The sequence below is a fragment of the Enhydra lutris genome, unplaced genomic scaffold (assembly GCF_002288905.1).
Source record: "Enhydra lutris kenyoni isolate GAN:26980312 unplaced genomic scaffold, ASM228890v2 scaffoldscaffold47, whole genome shotgun sequence".
Classification (NCBI taxonomy): Eukaryota; Metazoa; Chordata; class Mammalia; order Carnivora; family Mustelidae; genus Enhydra; species Enhydra lutris.
Genome location: NW_019154131.1, coordinates 12,456,366 through 12,481,787, shown reverse-complemented (window position 1 = coordinate 12,481,787; position 25,422 = coordinate 12,456,366). Strand labels below are relative to the sequence as shown.

Genomic DNA, 25,422 nt, shown 5'->3' with positions numbered 1-25,422 from the left:
TAAATAACAGCTAGCCCTAAGGACTCCCTTGACAATATGAAATAACAGAAATTATATTCATTATACTCAGAAGAAAAAATAGGATCCATATCTAATGTAAATTCTATCCTCCTCCACACCTATTTATCTCCAACTCCCTGTCCCTGAAGAAGATCCTTTGGATATCCGGGACCCTTGTTTAAACCAGCCCTACCTCTCTGCAAATCTCTACAAAACCTGAAATGTGGTTCTAAAAACAATTCGGAGGTCACCCATCTTTACCAATCCTGAGGCCTCACCTATTCAATCTCAGACTGCTTGTAGATATTGAGGCACTGGAAACAGAATTGTCCTGCACTTGAGAAAAAAAAGAACAATTTAAATTACCCTGGACCTCTAATAATAGGCAAATATACCGTCAAAACTCCATCTTGGAGAAAACTTATTTTCTCTATGCCTTTGTGATATAAGTTTTCTGCCCCCATCATCTATAGGACCTAAGAGCTATTCTTTAAAATGCAAACTTTGCGGAGGAGTTCCTCATCAAAAAAGAAAAGTGGGGTGGATATTTGGAAAATTGGGCAACTGAAAAACTAAAGACCCAATTTTATTTTTGCTTTTGATTTTGTTTTTGCTTAAAACAAAAGTTGTTAAGGCTGGTATGATTCCTACTGCTTCCCTCTATGATTCTTTATCTGAATTCTCATGTTTTACTAAATCTCCGTCTGAACTGCCTTTCCAGTCTAAAGAGATTATTACCTTCACAATAACCACTCAAGACTGGGGGCAATGCTCCTCAACTATCTTTCACTCCTTGGCCAAAGGATGACCTAAGAGCCAAGTTAAAGAATTTATTAAACTAAGGAAGGATCATCAAAAGTTTTTTAAGTTGGGGCGCCTTCGGCTCAAGTCATGATCTCAGGGTCCTGGGATCGAGCCCCACATTGGGTTCTCTGCTCGGCGGGGAGCCTGCTTCCCCCTCTCCCTCTGCCTGCCTCTCTGCCTACTTGTGATCTCTGTCTTTGTCAAATAAATAAATAAAATCTTTAAAAAAAAAAGTTTTTTAAGTGGATTATCTCCTGCGATTAGTGGATAGATTAAAAAGGCAGAAAATTAGATGGAAACCTACCAGTCAGACTAAATTTATGAACAAGGCTGATATGCACTGCCTGATAGGACTTGGTTTTTGTTTTGTTTTGTTTTGTTTAGGGCTTCTCCTAAGCTAAATGTACCCAAAGGAAAGAAAAACATTCAACATAGTTGGATGGTTGTGTCAGTTCTTTGATATCATTTAGCAACAACCCAATTCTTTGAGGAACTGAAGACAGCTATCCTTGTTTTACATATCTAGTCTTTACAGGACCATAGATATGGCTCCAGAAACAATTCAAGGTCCACCAATCCTTTTTACTATTCCCTAAACTTTCCCTATTTGTTTCAAAAAGCTGGCAAATATTGGCCTTAGGAAACCAAAGTTCTTTTTAGAGGAACCTGCATTCCTTCCCCATACCTTTGAGATGCAAATATTCAACACATTTCATGGAGGTAATTCTTATCAAACGAGAGCACAAGGGGGAAAGCTCATTTGAAATTTAGGCAAATGAAAAAACATGCGTCTTCTCCACAAATATTAGTAAATACAAACAAAAAGTCATCTGAAAAGAAACTTCACTCATTCCTACTGTTCTTTTACTAGTAAATTCTATATTATCATACATGTCTCCCAGCTAATATTGTGTGTCTGTATACGTACACTGTAGATATGTGATATTTTTCTGCCTCCAGATGGTATTACCAAAATTAATTTGTGAAAGACCTCTATTTAATTCACATAAAGAAAATTAAACATACACATAAACTGAATTCTCAGAAATGTAACAAAAATGGAGCCAAATGTGTTTCAAGTTCACATGACCTGGGATAATCTTTGATAAATAAAAACTAGTTTAAGTTCATTGGTATAATCAAAACTCTAATACATTAGCATTACCAACATTGAATATAATGCAGAAATACAACTTTTATTCTGCCTGGGTTTACTAATCAAGTAATTTCATGTTGCATCTCTTACAAAATTTGTCAGCAAGAAAAATAACTTGGGATGATGGCTGGCTGTGTCTAATGTCTCATGAAGTTTTCATGGGTAGTCTAAACATACTTGTTGGAAGTGAGTGATTCAGACAGATGTTAGTGGGTTAAGAGCGTTTAGATAAACTTTTTAATGGAAATTATATTTTATAGTATATGTACTTAAAACATAGTTTTCCAAATACCTTTGGTAAGTTAAAACTTTAAAGTTTAGCTAAGTTAAATTCAATGGTGGAGAATGCACCATCTAGATCATAAAATAATTACTAAACATAGGCTTATCTACTTTCAGCTTCATATTACACAGCAATTAAACAATTATTTGAATCTGTTAGTAAGCATGTCTTGTATCATACTGAAAGAATGCACTATTTTTAAAAAGGGGGGCATATGTTTGTAGAAATTATGGAATATAATTATAAATTTGACAATTTAAGAATGCTGGTATAACACAGTTCACAATTGCTTACTTAGTTTTCACTAGAAAGTAAGGTTCTTTTTTAAGATTTTATTTGAGAGAGAGAGAATGACAGAGAGAGAGAAAGAGCAAAGGGGGGTGGAAGATCAGGGAGAGAAGCAGACTCCCCACTGTGCAGGGAACCCAATGCGGGACTCAATCCAGGACCTCGGGATCACGATTGGAGCTGAAGGCAGTTGCTCAACAACTGAGCCACCCAGGCATCCGAAATTAAGGTTTTTAAGGGTTAAGAATTCTAATTAGTAAATGTAATTAAAACTACTAGAAATAATAATCTTTTCTGAATGCAAGAAAAGTAGGATGTGTGTTTTCAGTAAAAAAAGGTATATGGAATAGAAATGCATTTTGTTGAAGGAAAGAAAGTATGTCCCAAAGTAAAACCAATTAATTATAAATGGGAAAGAAGAAAAACAGGACAAACCTGAAACTTGTAGAAAGTTTGTGGAAGGGAACCTTTAGAAAGGAACTAATGCATGGTTAGGACTGGCTAAGATTGGAATTAATTTCATTGAGTGAACTTTAATATCAGAAGTAAGCTACTATAACTTTTCAGTTTGATTTTGTCTATGGTAAAAGGACAACATTTTCTGACTATTGGTATATTCTTGGTAAGAGACAATGAAATGTTCTTTACCTTTTAAGATTTTGTGTTTTTTTAATCAAAATAATTCCCTGTGCTTCATTATTTTTATAATCAAGTTTTTTATTACTTATGTAAATCTAGTCCTTTAGATATAAAAATGGCTAAGTTTTGATGAGCACTGTGTAAGCTTCTGTATTTGCCTGTGAAGTCTTTATAGTGTTGGTTAAATAGGTAACTAAGTATTAGCTCACGGTAAACTATGATCCTATTTAGTCAACTGTCCAAAACCTTTCGATATTTTTGACAGACTTCCCAAAATCAAATTCTAAATGAAGTCTCTGACCCAGAAGAAATTCTAAGATATTAAACATGATCCCTGGAACATCTCAAAAGTTACTAACCTAATTAGGTTGATTTAGTTCATTAAGTTACATGAGAAATACTGTCAAAAATGTGATGTTAAACTTATTTGATTATATTTTTGTAGATAAAAGTATCAATTTAAGTGTTCTGGAATTTGCATGAAATTCCTAAAAATCTGACTTGTCCTAGTATAATGTTATCACTTATAGTTCTAGTTATTATCCTGAAGTACGTATACCACAGAAATAACATTTCCTTGTCAATTGCATTGTAATGAACTCTCAGCAGATGGTTAACCATGGCCGTTTTTAACTCTGTCATTTTACACAGTTCTTGTTTTACTTTGAAATTTTAATAGTTTTTTTGTTTGTTTGTTTTTAAAGAGAGAGGGACCACAAGCTTATGGAAAGGGGGACGGGTAAAGGAAGAGGGAGAGAGAATCTTAAGGGAGGCTCCATGCCCAGTGAAGAGCCTGATGTCTTGACCGTGAGATCATGACCTAAGCTGAAATCAAGAGCTGAACACACATACACACACAAAAGAGTTGAACGCATAGCTAACTGAGCCATCCAGGTGCCCCTACTCTTAAACTTTTGCAGTAATATTTGGAAAATGCTTAATCTCCAAGAAGACTCATGGAAAATATTCTAAAATACCCGTTTCTTATAATTTTAAGATCATAAAACTGAACTGGGTAAGAGTTTCCAGAACTAACAGGAAAACTGATTCAAGCAGAATAAAAATTAGTAACATGGGACTTAATGAACTGATGAGAATGATTATAATTTTTGTGACTGTTTTATCATTAATGTTTTTAATGTTTTATTTTTCTAGATTTAAGAAAACCTCTTCTCTTAAACTAACAATGACTTACAACAATTTGGTAAAATGTGCCTTTTGTAAACAAATGGAAACATTTATCTTTTTCTCTCTAGGTAATCCCTCCAGAATTTGGAAACTCTTAGTAAATATTCTTATATTTTCATGGAAATCTTTTTTTTTTTTTTTTTTGCCTAAATTCAGCAAGAATCTGTTCTCTTGTAACATGACAGAATTGGGAATATTGGGTATATTACCAAGGTTTTGACTGGCATGTCCTATTTGAGAGAAGCTTGCATAGATTCAAATATGACCAGACAGCTTTTAGGAACTAAGATGACTTTATGGAACCAATAAAACTCTTTGGGAAAACAGCCTCGTACCCCAGCAGCTTTTCCTGGTAAGGAAGGTCTTCTTCTTGGCAGGTGAAGAAACCTCAGGACATTTTGGGGACCTCAAGAAGAGAGAAATTTGGGGCGCCTGGGTGGCTCAGTGGGTTAAAGCCTCTGCCTTCGGCTCAGGTCATGATCTCAGGGTCCTGGGATCGAGCCCCACATTGGGCTCTCTGCTCAGCAGGGAGCCTGCTTCCTCCTCTCTCTCTGCCTGCCTCTCTGCCTACTTGTGATCTCTCTCTGTCAAATAAATAAATAAAATCTTTAAAAAAAAAAAAAAAGAGAGAAATTTACCCAAATCTACAGCTATTGCAGGCACGTCTGGTGGCAAATCACTGGACTGGCATCTTGGTCTCGAGAAGCTTTGAAATTTCAATCTGAAACTCCTTATGAAAAATTCCAGTAAAGCAGATTTAAGAAGAGCCTATATGGTCAACCACTATTCTTTGCTGGACTTATGTAAATAATCAAGCCAAGTTTATTGAAATTGGGCTTATTTTGGATACCTTTAGTGGAAATTAGGGTGATTTTAAAGAGCTTAATTATATTTCAATAACCTACCTTTGTGGATATTAGATTCTAGTTCTTATTAATTGTCTCAAGGATTTGTTGTTTGTCTATAAACTGTACTGAATCCTGAATTCTTCTGGTTTCCTCAAATATTTGGCTATGACTCTCCAAATTAATGTTTATACTTTTGACTTGGAATCACTGAGATCTAAAGCTGCCTTTCCTCCATAAGTCCTGCAAACTAAAGCTAGGTCACTTGATACAAACATCAAAGAAACCACCACAAAAGCTCGTGTTTTGATAATCTTCATGCCTGTTGCTGTGTGGGCAACTAAACAACCAATGACATCATCAGACTTATTTAAACTGCAGAAGATGCTTCAGCTTCTCTGCCTAGAAATGTCTTCTTTCTATTGGCTGACCTCAGGACTCAGACTGGGTTTATAGTCTGCTCTAATCATTAACTTTCGTTTTAATTTTGCTTCCACAGGAATGCCTTTTTAAATGACTGATTTTTCACACAAAATAGTTCTAACTTTGGGAGCCCACCTGTAAGACCAACCTCCTAAAATAATACACAACTGTTTAACTAAACTGACCTATCCTCAGAACAGAGACTGGTTCCTTGAGATCCAGAGCAATCTATCAGCTTAGCCTCTGGCCTGTGAAACTTCTCGGGGAAGTTTCAAAGGTGGGATTACAGGGGAAGAGAGCTTGCCAACCCAAAATATGTCTCTTGGACATAAGAATTACCTTTAAGAAACTGCAAACGCAGAACAAGTTCTGGAAATCAAGCAGACGTTACCTTTTTGTAAGAGACATTTACATGTATAAGGAAAATCTCCATTTGCGAGTGTGTTGCCTTCCTTGTACCAGGAAGAAATGGATGACTCTAAGTTTCTAAAAATTCTTGTCATGAAGAAGACAATGACTTAAATCTGCATAACAATCTTCCCCCTTATTTATTGTACTTTTCCTGATAACCTCCCATAACTGACTCTGACCCCATCTTCTTTTGTATTCATCTGAAAACAGTATTTAAGGAGAAGATTTTGGCCATTTGGAGGACTTACTCAGTTTTCTTGGGTCTCTCCCATGTAGGAAGGAGGTATGCATGTTATTGAACTTCTGTTTGTTTTCCTCCTATTAGTCTGTCTTATATCAACTTCATTATTAAACCAGTCAAGGAACCTTGAAGAAAGGAAAACTCTTCGACCCCTACACTATCTAGGGATATCTCAAATCTAAAACAGTTCTCTTTGGGGAATTAAAAATAAAACAACAAAAAAACAAACCAAAAAACTTGGGAAAATACATGCCATTATAAAACAAGACAGAATCATGGAAAATTGTTCAAATTGTTAACAATTCTGGCAACAGTAAACTTTCCACAAAAGATTTGTTCTACTATCCTTTTGCCTTTGTGGTTTTACCGATGTGCTTCAAGTATGTATACGACTGTATAGCCAGGGGTAAGGAAAAGAAGTATTATAGATTTTTACTATTCCCCTGCTGCTATTCACTAGGTGTTATATAACTTAGGGCTAGGAATTTATAGAGCTTTACCTTTAAAGAATTAATTTTTAACCACCATTCAATTAAAGTTAGTACAATGACTTTGCATAAATACATACATGAAATAATTAGTGAAGATGGTTCTTAATTTAAAGGATGTTAAACAGCTTGTAGACATCTGGTAACAAGCTGAAATGGGTCATTCAAAATTTATCTAACTAAATTATGGGGGGAAAATGTTTCTCCTCCCAGGTTGGCATGTCACAAGATAACTAAACCGACTTAGTAGGCTTGCCTGGGAATCCTTAGCTGTCAGTGGTGAATATGCAAAGGGCCAGCAAATTAAATCAACCTGCCAAACTGTCAATTTCAAGCCTCATGACTGCATGAAAATAGCATCACTGGAAGAAATCAAGCATTGCCTTCTTTTGGGTTTCCTGGCACCTATTCAAATACTCATGCAGTTGTGGCTAATTTTGCATGCAAATTTCAGTCAATAAGCTCAGAACAAGACCTCCCAAGATATTTCAAAGGATCTGACAGTATTTTTTCTGAATACCAAATCGACAGTAGTTGAAATTCAATCTCCATTTGCTGGTGCTTTACATATGCACAGTGTCCCCACCACAGAGCTAAGTTAATGAGAGCCTTACCCGCTCTCACTCACATCCTCCCAGCCGTCCTTGTTGAGGTTCTCAAACACACTGCTCATAACCTTGATGGAGTGATTGAGAACAGTGTGGTAACGACCCACAGAGCCCTTTTTCTTCGCAGCTTTCAATTTAACCTTGGTCGTTGTTGTCTTACAATCATATTGTCCAGACCTCACTTCGGTGGCGGCCATCTCAGATTTAGCTTTGTCTGCTGAATGCTGCAATTTCTCCACTGAATTCATCTGTTCTTCATTTTCATTTCTCAATCCATTAGCTTCAGCCACTTGTCTCCTTAGGGAAGTGACTTCTCTCTCCAGCTCACCGATTTTTACTTGAAGTTCAGCTTTATCTTTTTCTACTTCTTTACTCCTCCTTTGCAGCTGTTCTAGTTCTTTTTCTCTGCCCTCTGAATCTTCTTGTTGCTGTTTTAAGAGGGATTTCAGGAAGTCATTTTCTTTCATTAATTTTTTATTCCCTTCTTTTATTTTTCTTGACCCTTTCTCATAGGATTTTAGCCGATCTTCCAATTCAATAACCTAAACAGAAGAGTTTAATTTATTCTTTTAAAAGTCCAAAACCATAATCTGCTGTATACTTTTATCATTTCTAATTTATGAAAGTAAAATTATACTTAGCACAAGGACAAAATAAATCTAAAGCGCTCAATTTCTAAATAAATCTAAGGTGGTGTAGATAAATACATTACAAAATGCAATAATACATCTGTTGAATAAAGGACAGATGGTAAAAGAAGTTAAAATTCTACACAAAGTGATACAGAACTAAGTATGCTAATAAACTTTGCAGAGTTTTCTGAGGTAAGTGCTTTGGCTATATAGTCTATTTATTCTGAGAAATATTTTTAGAGAAAAGCAAATTATACAAAAAGTCTAAAAATAGATGCACAGAAAAACTTATTAATAACAATTTTCTTCAATATCTAACAATCACATGAAAAAAATGATTATGTATATAAAATATAATCTACCAAGGCTGCTTTATTCTAAATTAGAAAAATGTAATTTTAGTAGTCATGAGGTCCTTAGTTTATATAATAAAGAAACATTTACTGAGAAAAAGTCTAACAACTTAAAATTAAAATTATTCCAAGACTGCATTCACTTATTTCAATAAGCATTGTTCACACTGTAGGACACAGAAATGAAAACATACAATTTTTGACCTTAAAAAATTTCAAAAACTATTTGGAAAGAAAGGCACTTGCAGAAATAAATCTGATAAAGGATAGGATCTAAGTGCCAGAAGTCTGGGCAAAAGGACAGAGCAATTAATTCTAAGCCATGAGTATGAAAATTTCAAAGAGGAGTTGATTTCAATTGAAATCTTGAAAAATAATCACTATTGTTTATAAAGTACAGTTTACCATTTACAAGATGGTTTCATAAAGATGATCTCTTCTGATCATCTCAAAACCATGTGAAGTGGGTAGAGCCAATAATTATCTTCCCAGAGAGGAAAATAGACTCTGAAAACTTAAGTAATGCAGAGAGGTAAACATTTCCTGCTTCAAAATGGGATTCAAATTTAAGATTTTGTGCCCCTCCCACTATTCTACAAGCCATATGGGAAGAGTTACCCAGATACGCATGGAGATGAACAAAGAACTGGGGTCAAGCAAGAAACCTAAATGATTGGAACATCATATGGACTAATTTTTACTTTTAAAACAATTCTTCAAAGGACAAACATACTTGATGTACTGACAACCATTAACTTAAAATATTCCAGAAATCTACAAGATGAAACTTACTGGACTGAGTTATGGTGGTGAAGATATAAGCTGTTTCCTAGATATAATTTTCAGTCATTTCTGATTTATCTATCCTTTTACACCCCCTATTCTTCTTGTGAGGTCAACCTCCTTCATTTAATTCAGTAAGCTTCACCGATAGGTTATCCTGATTCAGGACATGGATATTTCCCAAAACAAATATTAAGGATCTCATCTAATTTAAATTTGTGATTCCATAGTATGATATACTCACCTACTGTTAGACCTGTTTCTTTATAAGGCTTACTCTTGAGCCGGAACAGAGGTATATGGAAGAGTTTGTACCAGACTATTACAGACCTCTGTGTACTTCTGTAAGAGAAATTCTATTGGTCCTTTACAGTGCAAATACTTTATTGAAGAGCTGGATAATGTGACGAAAAATAAGTGTTCAAGAACACATGAACTGTGGCTGAAAACCGTTTACTTTTTCAAAATCATTCTATGCCAAATTTTATTCTCTATTTAGTAAAAAATACTACAAAATAAGGAGTATCACTTTTTTACAAACTCTGCAGTTTCTTAGTGGTTTTAATAACTACAAACAACAATATACTTTTCATGTGTATATTTTTAAATATTTTAGCATGTTAGATTCCATGATGGAGTAAGCAGAATAGACTGTATATTTTTAAATCTATCTTGTGCAAATAAGAAATTACCTTTTTTTTTAAAAATTGATTTTGACAGTGTTGATATAAAAGTATTTAAGGAACAGTGTGGTCTTGGGGAAATTAAATTTTGTTCTGGTCTCTATCTTACTTCCAGTTCAGGTTATCTTAACCTGGTAAAATATTTAACCTATTTTAAAGTTCCCTCATTTGTGAAATGGGAATAGTAATATTTAACTTGCAGATTTTAAGTATTAAATATGATCACACACAACAGTTCCTGGTAGACAGCCAGGTCGAAACAGTTTATCACCATCACCATCATCATTATTGTCTCTATTATTATTAATCACAACAGCCACTTAATAAAATTACTTTAGCTGAAATATAATTACTTACACTAAATATTGCTGAATTAGCCAGTAAATCAACATGTTAAAAACAAATGTAACAAACATCTTGAATATGAGATTTCAATTCTGGAAATTAGGATTATCTTTTTCTTTTGACTAAAATCCATTTATTTATTTATTTATTTATTTATTTTAAAGATCTTATTATTTATTTATTTATTTGACAGACAGAGATCACAAGAGGCAGGCAGAGATGGGGGGTTGGGGGAAGCAGGCTCTCTGCTGAGCAGAGAGCCTGATGCAAGGCTCATCCCAGGGACCTGGGATCGTGACCTAAGCTGAAAGCAGAGGCTTTAACCCACTGAGCCACGCAGGTGCCCCTAAAATCCATTTAAGTTTGGATGCAACTCACAAAAATTTTATGTACCACTGGAAAAATGTCTGTTTAAAGACTGTTACATTTAAAATGTTTAAGTCTGTTAACTGCCTAATGTGAATCCATGTTTAATCGTAAAAACTGGTCAAAATTATTTGCACTTAAGTTGAAAATGGAGGAAAAGTAACAAAACAGAGACACCACTGCTTTTTTTTTTTTTTTTTTTTAAGATTTTATTTATTCAAGAGAGAGCAAGCCAGCACAGAGGGAGAGTGACAGGGCTAAGTCACTGAGCAGAGAGCCTGATTCAGGGCTCATTTCCAGGACCCTGGGATCATGACCTGAGCTAAAGGCAGATGCTCAATGACTGAGTCACCCAGGCGCTACTACTACTTCTAAAAACTTGAGAAAAGGAAAGCCGATAACATATATTAAAATGTCATTCAAGGGGTGCCTGGGTGGCTCAGTGGGTTAAGCCTCTGCCTTGGGCTCAGGTCATGATCTCAGGGTAATGGGATCAAGCCCAGCATCAGGCTCTCTGCTCAGTGGGGACCCACCTCCCCCCCACCCCTGCCTGCCTCTTTGCCTACTTGTAATCTCTCTCTCTCTGTCAAATAAATAAAAATAAAAGGATCTTTAAGATGTCATTCAAGGTATACTCTTAAAAATTACTGTTAAACTGATGTTAAGCCTCCAGAAACAAAAAGCAAAATTTCAATATATATTTGAGAAAGAAAGTCAAGGGATTTTTAAAAAGGCATTTGGTTTGTCTGTAAGTCAACTCAAGTGCATATTTTTCCTCCAATACTGATCGTTTAAATAATTTACCAAAAAAGATGGCCCCTTTCAAAACTGAAATAAAACACTTGACTTTGCAAAGTGTCTGTAATAGTTTGCTAGTGCTGCCTCAGAAAATACCACAGAGTGGGTAGTTTAAACCCCAACAATCTCATTTTAACTTAATGAACTCTTTGAAGACCTCATCTCCAAATACTGTCACATTCTGAAGATACTGGGAATTGGGACTTTGACATAATAAAACTGAGTGAGGGGGAACTCAATTCATACCATTCAGGCCATAACAGTGTGAAATGTTAATATATTATCAGAAATAATTTTGTATGTTTTATTTCTACTATATAAACATTGTTTTCATGTTGTTGCTATCTTTTAAACCTATTTTGAATGAGTTTTACAATACATCCTTTTAAAATGAGGAAACCCAACTTAAAAAGGTTAAATCATGACTTGTACAACTGCATTAGGTTAATATTTTTTAAAAGTGACAAATTAGTGATAGTCCAATGCAAATAATTCCTCTTGGCTTTTCGGGACTATGGTAGTAGCCATTTATGGCAGCTGGAATGAAATAATGGATTTCTTTAGGGTTTCTACTCTAAGGAAATAGTAGGTAGTAGTATGGTATTATGTAGTCATAGAGAGAAAAATTATAGAAACCCCAGCAAACAAAAATGTCACTGTGAAACAAAGAAAATAAGCTAATGCAAACTGTTTGACATTCCAGCTCATAATGCATACATTAGTTCAATTACTCATTTTGCCTTAAGATAAATGACTGTGAGTATTTCTTATTCTGTATGTTGTATTAACCTGTTATGTGTTATTCAGTAATAATGAGATGACAGCCTTTGTTACCTCACGTTGGGCAAGTGTTAGAAGTAGAAGAGATGACATCATCTGTTGTAAGTCACTAGATTTCCTATAAGTCAAGTCACAGATGCAAGAAATATAAGTAGTCACATTTTTTGTTTATATATGTTTATATATTTGTGTATTTCCAACTTTATCTGAGTATCCAGTATAGCAAATGATAACCAGGCATAGGATAAACCTTAAAAAATATTTTCTTTATAAGAATAATAACGAGTGCTAAAATGAAATCAAGTCAACTTAATGGGTCTTGTATTTACATATAAAAAATATGAATTAAGTATAAAATTATAAAGATAGATGTTAAGATTTTTAAAGAACATCTTATTATTAATTATAGGATGATATAAAGTGACTGCAGGGTTTATATGAGTAGTTCTGTTAAAACAGGGAGAGTGATCCTAAATTATATGGGCATAAATTTCTATCTAAAATGAGATAAGTCATGTATATTTGTAAGTTTAAAAATAAATTACAAACATATTATCATTTTACTTCGCTGAAGCTAAAATTATGCTCAGTTTTAATAGTTCAAATATTGCAAATCTATATGCTTTTTGAAGTATAAGAGTCTCATCATGTCCCATTTTAAAGTGAAACTATTAATTTATAACTAATAAGCACATATAGTATAAATTTTTATAATTTCCATTGTCATGTTCTTCATTTCATCTCTGAAGATATTTTTAATCTATGTCAACAGAAGCACAAGTGTTTTCCACATTTATTTCACTAACATTGATTTTTTTTAACCCGTTTTGGCAAGCGAATGATTTTGAATTATGAATTTAAATTAAGGATTCACACAAGGTTTAAGTTCATGAGACTTCGTTTTAAAATACAATCCTTTATGTTAAAATTCAGATTTAACTTCCTCAGCTCAATATCTTAAAGATTAGACTACCTTTTGCAATGTCTGCTCCGACATTTCTTTCCCATTCTTCTCTGGAGTACTCTTCTTGACCCCATCATCTTCACCGTATCTACAGAGTTGTTCTGTGAGAGAATAAATAATATATTATGGTACCTCATATACTGCTGAAAAACTGGCCTGTCATTTTAAGGAAAAGGGTTCTAAGTTTCTCAATTATGAATAATCTAGTCTATTTTATTGCTGACTATTTGGCTGAGAACTAAATGGTGACCTTTTCCAAGATTTTCAATCACATAATTATGTACCTTTGTAGTGTCTTTTTTTTTTCCCAGTGTAAGATTTTCAAAGGTACAACAGATCTTCAGGTTAACAATGCTATACTTTTATTCCTATTTTCATTCTTTTGTAGACTATTCCCCTTTGCCTTAAAAGCAGAATTCACTGCCTTCTTATCTATACAGTCACTACTAGTTTTGTTCTCTGGATCTTGTTCCCTGCCAGGAGGATCAGAGTGATTGCTGAACAAAGCAAACACTCACCGAATTAGGGTGGATTGAAACTGTAACAGCCCCTACCACCACCTTTTTTTCATGTAAAAGATCATGCACCGGGCAGAGTAAACCATAAAAATCACATTTCCAGAAAAACTGTCACTTTACAACACATAGAAACCCAGATAAGAGGTGAAATTGTTTCTATAAGTAATTCCTATACTGACCATGCCAGTGACTACCAAAACCTTTTCAACCAAGCAAAAATATACAAGCAACGTATCAAAATTAAAGGAAAAAAAAAATCATAAAATTTCAGTTAATACTAGTAAAATTTAAATACATTAAAAGTTATAAATAAATGTCTTCTAATCAAATAAATTATTGTGACAAATTTAGTATTTTCTTACTGAATTAGTTTTAGGATACAGCATTTCTTAAGGAATCAAAAGAAGGGCAAAAAAGAATACATAAAGCTAAAAAGATACATATCTGTGTTAGACTGAGGTGATTTTGCTTTAAAGTATGCTTGGCTGCTGTAGGTCAGTGTAAAACTTTGATTTATCAACAAAGGAAAAAGAAAACAATATTATTCTCTGTAGAGTAGAAATCCTCTTGGTATAAACAGTGACTAACAAGTTTGTTAGAGTGAATTAGGCATTTCTTTTGTCTTTGAAACATGACATATCCAATTAAAACTTCTGCACTCATGAAATAAATAGAACACTATCCTAAGGATAATAAAAGCTAGAATAGGTAGAATTTGCCACCTGGGGAATATGTACCTTTACCTTGATAATAATCTATTGGTTCCCAAGTTTCTTTTTCTAGTCCCCTAACACCATGGTGCTGAATTCATTTACAACACTCTTTCAGCAATATAGAAATAATATGCAAATACAATTCAGCTGTTCAAGTCATTTAAATATCTGCTATAGTTCTAAGTGAAATATTTACTCTTAAAAATAAGAAACTACTTCTATGCTCAAAGAGCATAGGATGCTAAAAATAGCAAAATAACTCCAATAAAATAAATGCCAAAGACTGATTTAAAAATGGATTTGATTGCTGTTTTGTGTTTCTGGGTGTGTGCAAAAGTCCACTGGTGGATGGGTTGACCATGCTCACTTGTGATTTTCTGTTGAAAACTTTAGTTTTGTACCTTCACAGGTTTTCAAAGAATACTCAAGTAGCTAGGCCCAAGTGATGGAGGGCAGCAAGAAACCGGCTCTGCCCCTTGATTCTCCTCCCAATCAAGATTTATTTTTAATGCTTTAGTTTTAAATGCCTTACTTTTATTTTTACTATAAAAATTCATGATTTATATTCCTTCCCAGGAGGTTCTTCCCTCTCCACTTTCTTTTAACATTGCTTATTTATAATAGTTTACACTTATCCTTCCTTCTCTGTTTTTCTTTTCTTTTAATTCTCTTAGATTACCTGAGCAAATTTAATTCTTCTGCAACCTTTTCCCCTCCTGGTAGATTCTTTTAGCTATTTTCTCAAGTTATTATTAAAAATCTATTCTCATGGGGTGCCTGGGTGGCTCAGTGGGTTAAGCCGCTGCCTTCGGCTGGGGTCATGATCTCAGGGTCCTGGAATCGAGCCCCGCATCGGGCTCTCTGCTCAGCGGGGAGCTTGCTTCTCCCCTCTCTCTGCCTGCCTCTCTGCCTACTTGTGATATCTCAGTCTCTCTCTCTCTGTCAAATAAATTAATAAATAAAATCTTTAGAAAAAAAATTTAAAAAATCTATTCTCATTATGAGGGGTTATAGGAAATACCACCCTAAAATATGCCGCCTCAGTATTTTGAGCTGTAGGTACTCGAAAACAGCAAATGCTTTTGGTTTATACTCTGATATCACACTATGGTAGATTATTAGTCAGCAAATCCTTACTCCACTCTCCTCTGCCTTCATGGGTGGAGTACAGATTCCCACTCCACTGATGCTGAGCTTGGCCGTATGAGATGCTTTGACCAAAGGAATGTGGGTATACATGAGAGTGTGCCTGTTATAAACCTAGAACTTAGGTATTTCCCCTCTCCCCATGGAAATTTCCAGTATCTGCTTTGAAAAGAATATGCCCAGATAATCACTGGGCCTGAGACACGTGGACTCAAGTGAGCCCAATATGCTCCAGACAAACACAGAAATGCAGCCTGGAGCACATCTGCTCCAGCTGATCCACAGAAACCATCAGCAAAAAAATAACGTATATTATTGCAAGTCATTAAATTTTTGTGGTTCTTTATACAGTAGCTAAAGCCGTCAGGTACAGAAATTGATAATGATAAGTGAACACTGCTATCATAAAAACCTAAATGATGTGGCATTGATTTGGGGGCTGGGTGGTGGGTGCCAAAGAATGTTCCAGGAGCTGCGAAAATGGCGACCTGAGTTATATAGTGGCAAACATTTGGCAAACTGCCATCTGACATAACATGGAAGACAAAAAATGTAGCTGATAAATTTGTAACAATGAGTGAGGAAGTTCCAGTGTCGAATGGGGTGATTGTTACTGGCTGCATTTGACTAGGTTCTAGAGGAAAGAACTGAGCTCAGAAAGGAGCAGCCACAGGCATAGAGAGAAGTACTTACGTTCCAGTACTTTCAGGGTCGGAAATGAAAGTGTTTCTCACCATATCAAAGGAGCTAACACAGACACACTGGCAGGAAAGGCCAAATCCAAGAAATTGACATTAAGCCTCTGGATGTGACTGTCATGCCTGTTCCTAACAATCTCTGAAAGTAATAATGTGACGCTTAGTAGATACTTGCAGCTGGACAATAGGACTTTGAGAAAATTTATGGGTGAGGGCCTAACAAGTCTGAAATATGCCCCCAACCCACCATAGAAACTCATACAGATAAAGACATATGAATTGTCGCTAGCTGTATTTAATAAAATGACTTATTTTAGCCAAAGAATGTGGATAGAAGTTACAATATGTCAGTTTCAAATCTAGGCTTAAGAGGCTCTGTATGTTCATACTTGTCCCTTTGTAGCCCAGAAATAGACACGTGGAGCAGAGTAAATTCTACCTGCAGCCTGAGAAAGAGCTGGACTAGATGACCCACAGCAAGGAGAACTGCTTCAGCCAATCCACACACCCACATATAAAAAGGAAAAAAAAAAACAGGCTTGCTGTTGTTTGTGAGTGTGTTTTTACAACAGGCCTTCAGTTTTCAATGAAGAACACCATGAACAGTGTTTTTACAAACATATTCATGCATTTGTAATAAAGACCAAGGATTCCTGCTCCAAACCTCATCTTTTAACTGATTTTTCAGGCCTGATCATAGGTATTATATGTTTTACCTGGTATGCCTCATGACAGAAGCTGACCTCCCCAACCGGACCTGGTACACAGCTAACGGACTATGGTCCCTGAAGGGAGTTACAGTCAAGGGCTCAAGTTCCCTCTGGCCAACCACATTCTTATGCATATCTGTGTTCTTAGCCTAAGAGCCTCCACCAGGCCTCCATGAGAAGACATCCTTACTGGCAGCCCATTGGCTGAGGCCTTCTTCATGTGCCTCTGCCAAGAACTCCTTATTTGGTGGCTGAGGTAGAGGTAACATTTTTCTTCCATCTATCTGACTCAGTACTCAGTCCTTTTCCTCTCTCACCTTCCTCCTTCCTTCTCCCCCAAGACCCAGGTCAATAAAAATACAGGAGACTTTAGCTCAAGATTCCTTTGGCTGTAAAACAACACCTTTGTCTGTGCTGATCCATCTGATCCTCAACTGGTGTGCGGTTCTAGGGGGGAGACAGAACAGAGGGAGTTGGCACTTTCTCCACGTTAGCCTCTTGCTTACATGGTAAGTGATTAAAGGCTTGACTGTTACTTTCACTTTGACTTATTATCTTAAATCAGCTACGTGGACAACTGGCAGCTCAGCTCTCTCCAGCTCAGCTGAGCTCCTAACAGAGATATTATGGGATTGTAAGAGATTCACTGTAAGAGATTCACAGTATGAATTGCAATTTTCAGTAAAGAGGAATTTAGTGTGGTAGGGGCTTAAGGTGCTCATGTGGGAAGTAAGAGGAGACAGAACTGACTTGAGAGGAAAGGTAGTGAGTTTTTTCTAAAAACACGCATAAATTTTGAAATCTTTGAAAAAATAGGCAGAGGAAAATAGGTAGCAAGAAATAAAAAAATACATCTGGTACATAGAAAAAGGTTACTCTTCATAGAGATTTGGGATTTTAATCCAGGGAAAACATGTTCAATGACAATAAAAGTAAGTACCAGGGTACCAGATTTACCTGTCCATGTGGAACTAAAACTAGAGAAAATGATGGAAAAAATGGTTCTCAGACACTGGGCATAAGACAATGGAAGGTAGTCATCCCTGAGAGAGGGTAAACAAAGGAGTGAACTCAATCATTGCTCCCGTGTACTGCCTAGAGAGCTTCCAGGTCATAGCACAAAAATAAAGGACTAAATGGAATCTGGTGATCTTCAATTGCAGTGACAGACCCCAGAGTCCAGGGAGGCCAAGGAAGCTCGGGTTTGCAGGGTAAAGTACCAGAGAACACAAATCAGAGATAGGGAGAGCTCTGAAGATCTACAGAGGGCACCCCTCAAGTCTCCAGCTAAGTACTGATCAGCACACAAATGTGTATAAACAACCCCAAAAAAGAACCACCTAAAAGGATTAGAGGAAACAATCTTCAAAATTCACAAAGGCCCAAGAATAGTTCCTTTTCCCCAGAGCAAAGAGTAGAAAAAAATTACATGTTATGTATCTTTGCAAAAAGATAAGAGTGACAAGAGAATTACCACTGGAAGTATTTTAAGTCAGAAGAGAGTGGAGCACATTTTTTTTAAGTATCAAAAGGAAAAAAAACCCCACCAATGAAGAATTCTATACTCGGTGAAAAGATCTTTCAAAAATGAAGACAAAATAAAGACTGCTTTTACAGGTTTATAAAAGCTAAAAGAATTCATCACCAGCAGATGGGCAGTATATAAATATTAAAGGAAGTCCTTTAGGAAAATAGAAACTGACACCAAATGTAAATTGCGATCTAAACGAAGAAATGAAGAGCAGCAGAAGTTGTTCTTAGTAAAGATAAGAAGCACCAGATGGGTGTCATGTAAGGCCAAATATCAGTGTAAATCTTTGGAATCACCCCTTCCAGAACAGGAAACACTCTCTAGTAGGTGGAATGAAATGAACCTTTAGGAAAATACAGACTTAAAATCCAGTCTGGAAGAAAACACAATCAAAGAAAAAAAAAGAACTTGTCAAAAACCTGAATTTAATAAAAAAGCTCAGAAAATCAATAATAAGACTTACAAAGGTTAAAAAAAAAAAGTGGGAATATAAGAGTTGAAGCAATAAATTAAGAATTGGAAAATATCACTGTGGATTTAATAGAAATATTAGAAATATTAGAAAGAACAAAGGGAAGAAGATGTGTGTGTGTGTGTGTGTGTGTGTGTGTGTGTGCATGTATAGAGAGAGAGAGGGAGAGCACTCAAAATTGAAATACTGATGAAGGAAAAGTCTTTAGATAAACTGAATGCAGAAGAAAAAGACAAAGACTAAAGAATGAAACAGATATACACGAAACCCAGAAGAAAAGTAACCAAACATAAAGACAACTGATATCCTTGAATTAGAGTATAAAAAAATGGAATATGCAAAAATACATTACCTTGTAATACAGGAAAATCTTAACTGACAAATTATAAATTACATGGATAACCCAAAAATATGATTTAGAACAAAGTATATCAAGAAGTATATCATTTTATTTAAATTTTGTGGCACAAACTAAAAATTCACATAGCAAAAGCAAGTCACGATCAGAAAGGAACAGAGACAATATAAAGGAATAGTTACCTTACAGGCAATACAATGGCACTAAATTCTTATCTCTCAATAGTTGCCCTGAATGTTAATGGGCTAAATGCCCCCATCAAAAGACATAGGGTATCAGAATGGATAAAAAAACAAAACCCATCTATATGCTGCCTACAAGAAACTCATTTTAGACCCTAAGACACCTCCAGATTTAAAGTGAGGGGGTGGAAAACAATTCACCATGCTAATGGACATCAGAAGAAAGCAGGAGTGGCAATCCTTATATCAGATCAATTAGATTTTAAGCCAAAGACTATAATAAGAGATGAGGAAGGACATTATATCATACTCAAAGGATCTGTCCAACAAGAAGATCTAACAATTTTAAATATCTATGCCCCTAAAGTGGGAGAAGCCAACTATATAAACCAATTAATAACAAAATCAAAGAAACACATCGACAATAATGCAATAATAGTAGGGGACTTTAACACTCCCCTCACTGAAATGGACAGATCGTCCAAGCAAAATATCAACAAGGAAATAAAGGCCTTAAATCACACACTGGACCAGATGGACATCACAGATATATTCAGAACATTTCATTCCAAAGCAACAGAATACACATTCTTCTCTAGTGCACATGGAACATTACCCAGAATAGATCACATCCTGGGTCTTAAATCAGGTCTCAACTGGATTCAGAAGATGGGGATCATTCCCTGCATATTTTCAGACCACAATGCTCTGAAGCTAGAACTCAATCACAAGAGGAAATTTGGAAAGAACCCAAATACATGGAGACTAAACAGCATCCTTCTAAAGAATGAATGGGTCAACCAGGAAATTAAAGAAGAATTGAAAAAATTCATGGAAACAAATGATAATGAAAACACAATGGTTCAAAATCTGTGGAACACACCAAAGGCAGTCCTGAGAGGAAAATATATAGCAGGTCCAAGCCTTTCTCAAGAAATAAGAAAGGTCTCAGGTACACAACCTAACCCTACACCTAAAGGAGCTGGAGAAAGAACAAGAAAGAAACCCTAAACCTAGCAGGAGGAGAGAAATCATAAAGATCAGAGCAGAAATCAATGAAATAGAAACCAAAAAAACAATAGAACAAATCAACAAAACTAGGAGCTGGTTCTTTGAAAGAATTAATAAGATTGATAAACCCCTGGCCAGACTTATCAAAAAGAAAAGAGAAAGGACCCAAATAAATAAAATCATGAATGAAAGAGGAGAGATCACAACTAACACCAAAGAAATACAAACAACAATAAGAACATACTATGAGCAGCACTATGCAAACAAATTTGACAATCTGGAAGAAATGGATGCATTCCTGGAGATATAAATTACCACAACTGAACCAGGAAGGAATAGAAAACCTGAACAGACCCATAACCAGTAAGGAGATTGAAACAGTCATCAAAAATCTCCGAACAAACAAAAGCCCAGGGCCAGACAGCTTCCCGGAGGAATTCTACCAAACATTTGAAGAACTAATTCCTATTCTCCTGAAACTGTTCCAAAAAATAGAAATGGAAGGAAAACTTCCAAACTCATTTTATGAGGCCAGCATCACCTTGATCCCAAAACCAGACAAGGATCCAATCAGAAAAGAGAACTACAGACCAATATCCTTGATGAACACAGATGCAAAAATTCTCACCAAAATACTAGCCAATAGAATTCAACAGTACATTAAAAGGATTATTCACCACGACCAAGTGGGATTTATTCCAGGGCTGCAAGGTTGGTTCAACATCCGCAAATCAATCAATGTGATACAACACATTAATAAAAGAAAGAACAAGAACCATATGATACTCTCCGTAGATGCTGAAAAAGCATTTGACGAAGTACAGCATCCCTTCCTGATCAAAACTCTTCAAAGTGTAGGGATAGAGGGCACATACCTCAATATTATCAAAGCCATCTATGAAAAACCCACCGCAAATATCATTCTCAATGGAGAAAAACTGAAAGCTTTTCCGCTAAGGTCAGGAACACGGCAGGGATGTCCATTATCACCATTTCTATTCAACATAGTACTAGAAGTCCCAGCCTCAGCAATCAGACAACAAAAGGAAATTAAAGGCATCCAAATTGGCAAAGAAGAAGTCAAACTCTCACTTTTCGCAGATGATATGATACTATATGTGGAAAACCCAAAAGACTCCACTCCAAAACTGCTAGAACTTGTATAGGAATTCAGTAAAGTGTCAGGATATAAAATCAATGCACATAAATCAGTTGCATTTCTCTACACCAACAACAAGACAGAAGAAAGAGAAATTAAGGAGTCAATCCCATTTACAATTGCACCCAAAACTATAAGATACCTAGGAATAAACCTAACCAAAGAGACTAAGAATCTATACACAGAAAACTATAAAGTACTCATGAAAGAAATTGAGGAAGACACAAAGAAATGGAAAAATGTTCCATGCTCCTGGATTGGAAGAACAAATATTGTGAAAATGTCTATGCTACCTAAAGCAATCTACACATTTAATGCAATTCCTATCAAAGTACCATCCATTTTTTTCAAAGAAATGGAACAAATAATCCTAAAATTTATATGCAATCAGAAAAGACCTCAAATAGCCAAAGGAATATTGAAAAAGAAAGCCAAAGTTGGTGGCATCATAATTCTGGACTTCAAGCTCTATTACAAAGCTGTCATCATCAAGACAGCATGGTACTGGCACAGAAACAGACACATAGATCAATGGAAGAGAATAGAGAGCCCAGAAATAGACCCTCAACTCTATGGTCAACTAATCTTCGACAAAGCAGGAAAGAATGTCCAATGGAAAAAAGACAGCCTCTTCAATAAATGGTGTTGGGAAAATTGGACAGCCACATGCAGAAAAATGAAATTGGACCATTTCCTTACACCACACACGAAAATAGACTCAAAATGGATGAAGGACCTCAATGTGAGAAAGGAATCCATCAAAATCCTTGAGGAGAACACAGGCAGCAACCTCTTCGACCTCAGCCGCAGCAACATCTTCCCAGGAACATCGCCAAAGGCAAGGGAAGCAAGGGCAAAAATGAACTATTGGGATTTCATCAAGATCAAAAGCTTTTGCACAGCAAAGGAAACAGTTAACAAAACCAAAAGACAACTGACAGAATGGGAGAAGATATTTGCAAATGACATATCAGATAAAGGGCTAGTGTCCAAATTCTATAAAGAACTTAGCAAACCCAACACCCAAAGAACAAATAATCCAATCAAGAAATAGGCAGAAGACATGAACAGACATTTCTGCAAAGAAGACATCCAGATGGCCAACAGACACATGAAAAAGTGCTCCATATCACTCGGCATCAGGGAAATACAAATCAAAACCATAATGAGATATCACCCCACACCAGTCAGAATGGCTAAAATTAACAAGTCAGGAAGTGACAGATGCTGGAGAGGATGCAGAGAAAGGGGAACCCTCCTACACTGTTAGTGGGAATGCAAGCTGGTGCAACCACTCTGGAAAACAGCATGGAGGTTCCTCAAAATGTTGAAAATAGAACTACCCTATGGGGACGCCTGGGTGGCTCAGTTGGTTGGGCAGCTGCCTTGGGCTCAGGTCATGATCCCAGTGTCCTGGGATTGAGTCCCACATCGGGCTCCTTGCTCCGCAGGGAGCCTGCTTCTCCCTCTGACTCTGCCTGCCACTCTGTCTGCCTGTGCTCGCTCTCTCTCTGACTGATTGATTGATTGATTGATAAATAAATAAATAAATAAATAAATAAAAAAAACTACCCTATGACCCAGCAATTGCACTACTGGGTATTTACCCTAAAGATACAAACATAGTGATCCGAAGGGGCACGTGCACCCGAATGTTTATAGCAGCCATGTCTACAATAGCCAAACTATGGAAAGAACCTAGATGTCCATCAACAGATGAATGGATAAAGAAGATGTGGTATATATACACAATGGAATACTATGCAGCCATCAAAAGAAGTGAAATCTTGCCATTTGCGACGATGTGGATGCAACTAGAGGGTATCATGTTTAGCGAAGTAAGTCAATCGGAGAAAGACAACTATCATATGATCTCCCTGATATGAGGAAGTGGAGATGCAACATGGGTGGTTAAAGGGGTAGGAGAAGAATAAATGAAACAAGATGGGATTGGGAGGGAGACAAAACATAAATGACTCTTAATCTCACAAAACAAACTGAGGGTTGCTGGGGGGAGGAGGGTTGGGAAAGGGGGGTGGGGTTATGGACATTGGGGAGGGTATGTGCTATGTTGAGAGCTGTGAAGTGTGTAAACCTGGCGATTCAGAGATCTGTACCCCTGGGGATAAAAATATATTATATGTTTATTAAAAAAAAAAAAAAGCAAGTCATATCCAAAGAACGGAGTGAGGCACAGGATGGAAGGAAAACCAGACACCTCTACATAATACACCTCTATAGTAATCTTCCATTCTAAAAATGAGTAGTATCTAGAAAGTTCTGAGGGGAAAAAAAAGTGTGAAATGATAAAACTATACCCAGCTAATTTATTCATTGACTATAAAGACTGTTGAAACAAATTTTCAAATATCTAAATTCTTACAAATGTGGCTATTTTGATTTCTTCTTGGGAAAAAAAAAATAGTTTCGGTTATATCTTGCTAACCAAAAAGTAAAAATAAAGAACTCATGGATAGAAAGCCTATGGCTTTAAAAAATGTCATGAGTATTGAGTCCATTTTATATAAAAATAAGGCTGTAAAACTGGCCATATCATTGTTACAATATGAACAAGACTAAAGATGCGAGGGAAACAAAATAATTTTTTTAAAAGATTTTATTTATTTATTTTACAGAGAGAGAGAGATCACAAGTTGGCAGAGAGGCAGGCAGAGAGAGGGGGAAGCAGGCTCACCGCTGAGCAGAGAGCCCGATGCAGGGCTCGATCCCAGGACCCTGAGATCACGACCTGAGCCGAAGGCAGAGGGTTAACCCACTGAGCCACCCAGGCGCCCCAATTTTTTTTTTCTTTAAAAACAACTGTTATTTTCATCTTGCATGGCAAAGAATTAATTTTTAACATGCCCTGAAATTGAAATGTATACTTTTAAAAATACAAAGTAATTGCATCTTCAATGTTTTCAGAACCTTTCTTTTTAATCTTGGAGGAAAGTTTTAGAAATTCATACTTACTGAAGTAATGAAACATTTACCTAAAGTTCAACAGTCCTTCATATTTACAACTGTTTCTTTTTATTTGGTTGGCACCAAACAAAATAACACATAAGTATCTTTTTAAAAAGCAGGATACTGGGGCACCTGGGTGGCTCAGTGGTTTAAGCCTCTGCCTTCAGCTCAGGTCATGATTTCAGGGTCCTGGGATCGAGCCCCACATCGGGCTCTCTGCTTTGCAGGGAGCCTGCTTCCCGCTCTCTCTCTCTACCTGCCTCTCTGCCTACTTGTGATCTCTGTCAAATAAATAAATAAAATCTTAAAAAAATAAATAAAAATTAAAATAAAAAGTAGCATACATTATGGTTTTCTTTTCCCACAATTTATCTAACTAGGCTTCTTTCTTTATAAGTATTGAGAGATGTTTGATTCAATAATTATTTAAGATTGAAATTAGGATTTTTAAGTGTTTGTGAATTAGGATGTTTTTCTATGTCATTTTTAGTCTTTCTTATTGCTTGAGTTATTTCTAAGTGTGTGTAATTTTTCCAGGAACAATAAAGTTATTATTCTTGAAAAGTAAACTAAGGATAAAATCTTAGATCTTAGGAATAAATGGAAGGAAGTTTCAGTGGAAGAATCAGAGAAAACAGAGGCAAGCATAGTAGAGTGGTAGAAGGTAAAACAAAGAAAAACCAGTGTTTCAGAAGCCAGTGAAGGAGTAAGCTTGAAATATGATATAAATCAGTGGTATAAAACAGATGATGTCAAACTCTGGCTTTGATAAATCACCAGTGACCTAACTAAGAGCAATTGGAACAACAATAGTAATTGGGACAATAAGCAGATGAGCGGTATATGAAAACTTATTAAGTATAATTTTTTTTTTAAAGG

General features: G+C 35.9%; 1 protein-coding gene across 2 annotated transcripts in view; it reads right to left on the bottom strand.

The window, feature by feature from the left end:
- LOC111156613 (centlein) overlaps positions 1-25,422 on the bottom strand; it is a 288,532-nt gene that overhangs the window by 79,066 nt on the left and 184,044 nt on the right. For both annotated transcript variants that reach the window (XM_022517606.1, XM_022517607.1), the window contains exons 14-15: positions 13,088-13,179; positions 7,381-7,916 (exon numbers count right to left, since the gene is read on the bottom strand). In XM_022517606.1, the coding sequence (XP_022373314.1) occupies positions 7,381-7,916; positions 13,088-13,179 (628 nt within the window). The remainder of the gene's footprint in view (positions 1-7,380; positions 7,917-13,087; positions 13,180-25,422) is intronic.